We start from the raw sequence: 8412 nt of genomic DNA, 5'->3' as shown, positions 1-8412 counted from the left end.
TAGGTGCTCTTACGGCTTCCACCTCTTATCTGTCAACCATGCTTAGAAACATACACCTATTCATACACTTAGCAGACAGATGAGATACTGTGATTTGTCATAATCAAAACAAGAGAGAGACTCAAAAAGTAAATAGTTTTCTACATGTTAATGATAACTAATGTATGCGTATTATGATCAACTATGTTAAATAATTTCACTTAAGTCAAGTGGGAGAATATAAGACAAAAATAAATTGCCTCAAATAAAATTATGATTATATTTATTTAAGTAATATGAAAGGTTTTAAATTATGATTATATTTATTTACATGATATGAAAGGTTTTTAAATATAATAATGTTATAATAATATTAGTTTCCCAAATATAAAGAGTTTATTTACAATAATAACTTCTAATGACTTCTCGAAATTTGAGGAGTCATAATTATGATAAGTTATGAATGTTAATTAATCACTTGATGGAAGTGATTAGTATATAAAGGTGGTTGTGGCTGATCCTATCTCATCTTAGGAAGTTTGTGCTACTTTTCCATCAAATTAAGAAAAGCACAACGAAACGTAAGGTTGTGAGATAGAAATACAGCTCAAGAATATTCACTTAGAAGTATAGATCAAGGTATGAGTTTCTTGTTTGTTGTATAAAATTATGAGTTTCAAAGATCCAATGATTCAATCATGTTTATATTAAACTTACATACAATTCATGATGTCAAAATGAAACTTGGTCGTCAAAAAGTCTTTCCTTCAAAATTATGAATTATTAATATTGATTAGAAAGCCATATTCTAGGAAGATACAGGGCAAGTTTGGGCCCCATGTCTGGATGGGATTGCACATCAGCCCTATGTGTTCCCAAGATACAATTTTGGAAAGTCTAAAATTCCCCGACTAAATGATCATCATGTGCCATCATTGTTGCACGTAGATATTCTACACAGAAAGATTTGAAAAACCCCTGCAAGTCTTTCTCATTCCACACAAGTCCTTGCCCCTACTTAACTATCTAACTATCTAGCCAATGTGTGTGGCTGTGCGTGCAGGAGAGAGAGAGAGAGGAGCCCTAGGCATATCTTACATTATAGAGAAACAAACAGAAGTATAATTTTATTCACAAGTATCTGACTGTAAAATGAAGCTTCAATTTGTGCCTAAAGAATTGTAAGAACCATTCCTTACAAGTCTTTTTTATTCAACACAAGTCCTGGCCCTTAACTAAATGTGTGTGTGTGCTCACAAGAGAGAGAGAGAGAGAGGGCCTAGGCATATCTTACATTATATAGAAACAAATAAAAGTATAATTTTATTCACAAAAGTATATGACTGTAAACTGAAGTTTAAAATTGTGCCTACTAATTAAAACAGCGACATATTCTATCCACCAAAATTTGGTGAATATATATATATATATGCATGGAGAGAGCATGCATGCAGAACTAGATAAAGAGCTGCTTCCCATTTTTATCAGAAAAATTGCGGGGAGACCTACTAGCAGAAGGATCAGCATCAATAAGCATTTTTACCACGTCTCTCATATTGGGGCGCACGGATGGGAGCTTGTTGGTACAGAGAACAGCCACCTGCAGGACCTTGATGATGTCTTCTTGGACCACAGAAGAATCAAATGCCAAGCTGTGGTCCACAACTTCAAGAACATTGTTCCGGTCATTCAGATGAGTTGATACCCAATACACAATATCCTTTCCTTCTCCATATTCCTCTTCTACTGCTTTTCTACCTGTTACTAATTCCAATAGCACCACCCCAAAACTATACACATCGCTCTTCTCCGTCACTTTAACGCTATACGCGAGCTCTGCATGTCCAGCGGGAGGCAAACCAAAACAAGTTCATTACATATATATATATTCCAACTTCAATTCAAAACAATTTCAGAATATTTATACATATGCAGCAGGCAGATCAACATGATTTCTTTTCTTTTGTTTTCTTTTCCTTTACTTTTTGACCCAAAAACAGGCCAAAAAGAAAAAGGAAAAAACAAGCATACAAACAAAAGCAAAACACCTTATCATCATCTATCTAGCAATACAACAATCATGATATCATTAATTATCCTTTAGAAGTAAAGTGAAAATGAGAACAAATAAGAACAATCACCTGATGATCACAATAGAAAGAGGTGAAATAGGTAGCATTTTTTTATCCAATGCAAAGCCTATCCTGAAATAAGAGGAATAAGATGCACAAAAAAGTGAAGGGATCTTGAATCCTCTTCCATTATGAAAGACTTTAATTGGTCATATTCCCATTAAATCCTTAATGAATAGGTCCAATAACTTGTAATCAAATTGTTCTTAAAATGATTATTCTGCATTAGGAAATAGAAATTACACACACATTGTTTTGGCTGAACATACCGGAATCATCCTGTGTCAGTTTGGGACATATTTAGTCTATTTCTCAAAAACTGAAGACCTAAGCATTTGTATTTAAAATTCCAAGCTGGAGAGACAAATGGAGGGTTATTGGTTAAAAAGAATGTTGTGTTACTTAGGTTTCTTCTACATGTATTAATCTTGTGGGAAATCATAAAAAAGGATCTTAATGTATGGAAAACTGCTAAGAAATTCAAAAATTACCAAGTGGAGGAGTTTGATAACACCAGCTTAATTTAGAGGAGAAAGTTCCACATTAATGTGCTTGAAGATGGTGCTTATACAATGCATAATTGAGGCTGACGATGTAAGCAGAAATTGACTCGACAATTCCTGGATTAATGGGAACCACTGATCTTAAACTCTTTTAGCTTTGCAAATGGTATAAAAAAACATTGGAGGAATCAACGAATGTTATATCAAAACTTGAGACATTTCCAGATGAAGCTCATTCCTATATTATGAAATGACCACATGTTGAGACTTATTTCAAGACTAAAATACTCAATCTATGATCTATTCTACTTCCCTAAACCACCATCCCAAAAGTTTGATGGTCTGAACTTCACAAATCCAACACTAAATCACAAAAACACAGGAAAAAAAAAAAACTGATAACAATAGAGCCTGACTTCTTGTTTGCTCCTTAAAAGGTTGGTGCTGTAAATAAATTTTTTTGGGTATCTTTAGACATAAAGAGAAAGCAGGAAAAGTTTTTTTTGGCTTTCTTCCATTTAAGGTGAAAAATATATGAAACCAACAATATGTCATTTTTCAAAGAGCCTTACAAGCCACACAAAATGAAGATCATCAAGACCAACCACATTTCACAGTTGTAATATTAAATCAGGACCAATGGAAATCCACATCAATTAGTTGAAATTTGCATCTAAGATATGAATGTGCATAAAAATTTCAAAAAATATATAAATAAAAAAGAAAGATAATTGTTAAGGCTTGATTTTTATTTGTTTATATAAGATTAAAAAGAAAATGAACCCGATAAGCAAATAGAAGAATTGAAACCATTGGAAAGGTCATAAAACAAAATTTCAAAACAAGTACCAATAGAATGACATTCAGTACCATAAGACACAACTGATAGCATATAATAAGATTCTTTGAAGCTGAAGCCACGAAAATAATAGCTTGACAAAACTTTTGAAACTCACCAGGAGCAATGTAACCATGAGTGCCAGCAAAACAGCTAGATTCAAAAACCTGATGAGACTCTTGCGCAATCTTGGCAACCCCAAAATCAGCAATTTTTGGCTCATTATCCTTGTCGAGCAAAATGTTTGTAGATTTTATATCTCTGTGCATGATAGGAGGAGAGCAATCATGGTGAAGATAGGCTATCCCTTTTGCAGTTCCCAGAGCAATCCTATATCTCTGACACCAATCCAATTCTGGCCAGCTACCCTTGATCTGTCTGTGAAGTGCCTGAAACAAGTTACCATTTGTCATGTACTCCAACACCAAAAAACTGGACCCCCCTTTCACTAAACAAGCATAAAGCTTCAATATATTCTTATGCCTGATCTTCCCTAAAATTTCCATTTCTGCTGTCATAACCTTTACTCGATTTCCCTTCCAAAGTTGCTTTACAGCCACTGTAGGACCATTTTTCTTCAAATCCAATCGATAAACTTTTCCTGTACCTCCACTCCCAATCAAATTATCTTCCTCCAAATTACATATTTCATCTGCCTCCAATTCCACTTGGTGGAAACACTGAAGTTTTAACTTCAGATCTATTTCCTTCTCGCCTTCCATATCATTTTCTAAGAAAGTTTCACTCATTTTGAAACGCCTGCAACTCATGAACAACGAAGCAGCCAAAATAACAACCAAGGCAGACAATATGATGCAGAACAAAACCAGCTTATCTTCAACAACCCTTTGATGTCCATGCTTTCCATTGCAAATCTTCATCATAGGATTAGTGGGGGTTCTTGAATTTAGATCAATACAGAGTCCCCTGTTCCCAAGAAATGCTTGGACCCCTCCCATGGCCAGAAGATCGTATGGAACTCTTCCTAATAATTGGTTTTCAGACAAGTCAATGGAACTTAACTTCAATTGTGCTAAATTTTCTGGAATTGAACCTGTAATTTTGTTTCCAGATAAATTCAGAGAGTTCAGAGCGCTCATCTCTGATATTGAAGCTGGGATCTTACCACTGAGTGAATTCCCCGCAAGGTTTAAGTCTACCAACCTATTACATTGACCCAGTTTTGCTGGTATTGATCCTGTCAATGAATTTTCTTCCAAGTGTAAAGACGTTAAATGCTTTAAAGCACCAAATTCATAAGGAATGCTGCCAGAGAATCTATTATTACTGAAATCGAGTTTCTCTAACATTGCGAGATTGCCAAGTTCTTTTGGAAGTGCACCAGAAAACTGGTTGTTATCCAAAAACAACGTATTCAGGGTGGCAGAAATCCCAACAGATGGAGACATCTCTCCACTAAAAGCATTATCACTAAAATCTATTATTTGTGCATTTGGCAATGCCCAAACCCCATCCGGAATCTTTCCAGAGAGATTGTTTTTATTGATCCTGAACCTCACAACAGACTTACAGTAGGCATAGGAGCCTGGAAGTTCCCCGGAAAAATTGTTCCCCAGAGCAAGGAAGTATTGTAACTTGTTGCTTTCACACAAGAACTTCGGGAAGCGACCTGAAAATTGATTCTCTGATATGTCTATGCTCACTAGCGGTGAGAATCGGCCAAAGTTGGCAGGGAATTGCCCTGAGAAACTGTTCTTGTAGATGGAAAACCCAATGAGATGCTGCAAATTTCCAAAGCCGGAGGGTAGTTCTCCAGAGAAGTTGTTCTGATATAATTGGAAAACCGCCAGATTCTCTAGGTTTCCAATCTCCTCCGGCAATTTTCCATACATATTGTTCCTGGAAAGATCAATTTCACGCAAAAGCGTGAGGCCTGCAAGCCCAGCCGGGATTTCTCCTGTCAAGTTGTTATCAAAGAGCTCAATCTTGCTCAGATTTCGCAAGTTTGAAATTGACTTGGGTAATTTCCCGGAGATTTTGTTGTCCGATAAGTCCAATGTTTGCAAGGCTTTCAATTCAAAAATAGCTTCTGGGATTTCGCCTCTCAAATGCGAACTACGAAAGTTAAGTTCAGTCAAGTTCTGCAGATTTCCAAGACCGTCTGGAATTTCACTCTCTTCGTATCCACTCTGACCAATGTCCAGTGTAACCAATTGGGTTAAATTTCCCACCCAAGCGGGGAACTTGCCGGAAAAGTTGTTCAGCGACAAATCAAGAACCTCGAGGTTCGTCAGAGCAGAAAGATCCGGAAGGCTCCCACTCATCGCATTCATCGACAGGTTCAACACTCTAAGATTGTCACAACTGCGCAATTTGGCTGGGAGACTTCCCGAAATAGAATTCGACGGCATTACAAGAGATCTTAGACTCCGGAGGGCGGAGATCGACGGCGAGATCTCACCGGAGAGAGACTTGTTGCCGAGCGAGATTCCCGTCACGAGTCCGGAAATTGAGTCGCATGAGATTCCCAGGAATTTACAGGGAGATTCTGAATCGCTCTTCCACGAGTCCAGAACATTGTAGGGGTCGTTAAGATGGTTTTTGAACGCGAGGAGCGCTTGGGTTTCCTCCCGTAGGGGGTGGGAAGGCGGGAAGAAGCAAAAGCAGCAGCAAAAGCAAAAGAGCAGCGTGGCAGTACGGAAATGGAGGGACGGAAAGGACCTTGTCGTCATTGGATACATAGGGAAGGGCAAAATGATCATTTCGCAGCGGCCAGATTACCCGGCATTTCTCCTCGCCAGAAAAGACGCCGTCACACCCTCCGGCTCTGCGCAAACACACACTCGTAATAAAGCACTGAAACTATGTTGACAATAATACAACAGCTACATATATTTAAGAGGCACAGGGTTAACGTTAAATCGCACACTGTAGCTGTAGATTAATTATTGATTGTATTATTTCCAGCAATTCAATAGTAATATATAAGATCCACGATTTTTTTTTTTTTTTTTTTATTTTTAGGACGTCTGCCTTTGAAGCTACTCATTACTATACTCCCCTGCATTAGTTTTATGTCTTTATTGCGTAACTGAAATAATTTTTCAAGATCTAATACACACACACACACACACGCACGAAGATGCTCCAATCATTGCAGCTAGCGGACAGTGCCTTCAGTTTTAAAAGGATATTCATGCAATCAAAGCTTAAGTTGGTTCAATCGATCAATTACACAAACAAGATACATTCAAGTGAAGTAGAAGCCAAGAAAAGGGATACGAATGAGTATGCCAATCATACAAATTTAATTCCGGGGAATTCTTCGTTTTTTTTGTTTTTCCTCTTTATTTACCGGGAAATCGAGAGACGTGATGAGAATCCGACGGAAACACCGTTTAAGCTTTGCCGCGTTCATCATCGCCGTCCCGGCGCGTGCCGCTTGGATTTTGCTTTTTCATTTTTAAACTTCCGACGACGTCCTTGTCGGATCAACGTCCTTCTGCAAGGAGGGATTGCAGACTTCTCTTCCCGTCGTCAAGTCAGGCGGCACCGCCTAAGAAACTCTGACATCTTCTATACCTGTCGGTGACATGAACAAGAACGAATCAAGCTCTAGCTGGAAACAGTAGCCATAGATAGAAGTACTGTCGGAAAATCTGGATGGCTCGGAAGGTAACAAAAGAGAACAAAAAGAGAATAGAGAGAAGATCCCATCGATTATAGTGCCCCTGTGTTGGGGAAAGATTGGTTTTATAGATGAGGATGAACAGATTAAATTAAAATAGAGTTGAATTAGAGCATGTGGATTTTTGGGGGCTCGTGACTCGCAAAAGGACACGCTCCTTTGCTCGGCGGAGCAGTAGAAAAATGAGGCGCGGGATAGAGCTGTTCATAAAAAGTGCCGCGCGGTGTGTGGCACTGAAAGCACGCTTACTGCAATGATGCATGAATGGATTTGTCCTCTCCCGGATCGAATCTTCGGTTCCGTTGCGCAGGAGGAAAAATCTCCTTTCTTTTGACATAAAGACAATAAATAAATAAATACATACAATAAAAAGTTGAACCCATTGAGAACTGATACTTTATTTCATATTCATCCAATAATGATGATGGGATTTGCGGTTGGTGATATTTTCAATGGTATTTGACAGATTTGTAGTAAATTATTCTATTTTATCCGGATGAATTATCTTTTACTTACACTAGCAATGGGCATGGGCATTGCATATTTTGCATGATGTGCATGTTTTAGTTGCTATACGTCATGTTTACTACGAAAAAAGAAGTAGTATGACGAAATTAATCGTTATATTTTTCATATATTTGTCATAAATTTTTTACTTTATTCTACTTTGAACCTATCTAGTTAGAGTTCACCAAATATTATGTCTGATGTCACTTTTCTAATATTGGGATGTGTATACACAGACATTTGTTGTAATTAATAAAGACATTTATTGTAATTAATGTGTGACTCATATATTGAGTGAAATACGTGTACAAAGAAAACTTAGTTTAGAAAAACAGAAAAAACTGATTGGCAAAAGAAATCGTCGATGGTTTGCAGAGCTGCATCGACGGAGTCAGGCTCAGGAAGAAATTGTCGACGGCTTGGCAGAATCCATTGATCGTTACATCAACAGTTTGGCCTTGGGACTAAACCGTTGACGATTTTGCTTGGTTACTCAATGCTACCTTTAAAAATTTTGAATTGAGAAGTTGAATAAGTTGGAATTTCAAAGGAAAAACCTTCGAGGGTTGAAGAGGGTTAGTATATATACAATATTGTATGTTGTAACTCTAGTATTTGACACAAAAATAGTGAAAATTATAGTCATTTGCTCCCATGGATGTAGGCATTGTGTTTACATATTATTAATCATTGATTGTTACATTGTACGATCGGTTTCCACACGTTGCGCATTGATTTGCACAATAAATTGGTATAAGAGCTTTTGGTTATAATGGTTTTTGGGATTTCTTCTGCAAAGTTAAC

At 37.4% G+C, this 8412-nt stretch overlaps 1 protein-coding gene across 2 annotated transcripts; it reads right to left on the bottom strand.

Annotated features, from left to right (window-relative positions):
• Positions 1-1281: 1281 nt before the first annotated feature.
• Positions 1282-7465, bottom strand: LOC131161992 (receptor protein-tyrosine kinase CEPR2). Of its 2 annotated transcripts, XM_058118073.1 has the most exons (4): positions 7351-7465; positions 6769-6995; positions 3571-6240; positions 1282-1815 (listed from the first exon to the last, which is right to left on the bottom strand). In XM_058118073.1, exons 3-4 carry the CDS (start codon positions 6173-6175, stop codon positions 1436-1438), a joined length of 2985 nt encoding a protein of 994 aa, XP_057974056.1. In that variant the 5' UTR covers positions 6176-6240; positions 6769-6995; positions 7351-7465; the 3' UTR covers positions 1282-1435. The 2 variants fall into 2 exon arrangements, with proteins under 2 accessions (XP_057974056.1, XP_057974055.1); XM_058118072.1 differs by having other exon boundaries at positions 6769-7465.
• Between the last annotated feature and the right edge of the window lie 947 nt (positions 7466-8412).

The sequence above is a fragment of the Malania oleifera genome, chromosome 8 (genome assembly GCF_029873635.1).
Source record: "Malania oleifera isolate guangnan ecotype guangnan chromosome 8, ASM2987363v1, whole genome shotgun sequence".
In the NCBI taxonomy this organism is placed as follows: Eukaryota; Viridiplantae; Streptophyta; class Magnoliopsida; order Santalales; family Ximeniaceae; genus Malania; species Malania oleifera.
Note: the sequence above shows the minus strand (reverse complement) of the source record. Positions and strands in the feature narration are given on the sequence as shown.

Coding starts and splice junctions, on each gene's coding strand:
- LOC131161992 (XM_058118072.1), bottom strand. CDS start 6,175: ATGATCATTTTGCCCTTCCCTATGTATCCAATGACGACAAGGTCCTTT. Junction 1,816..3,570: donor TCATGGTTACATTGCTCCTG/GTGAGTTTCAAA, acceptor CTGGACATGCAG/AGCTCGCGTATAGCGTTAAA.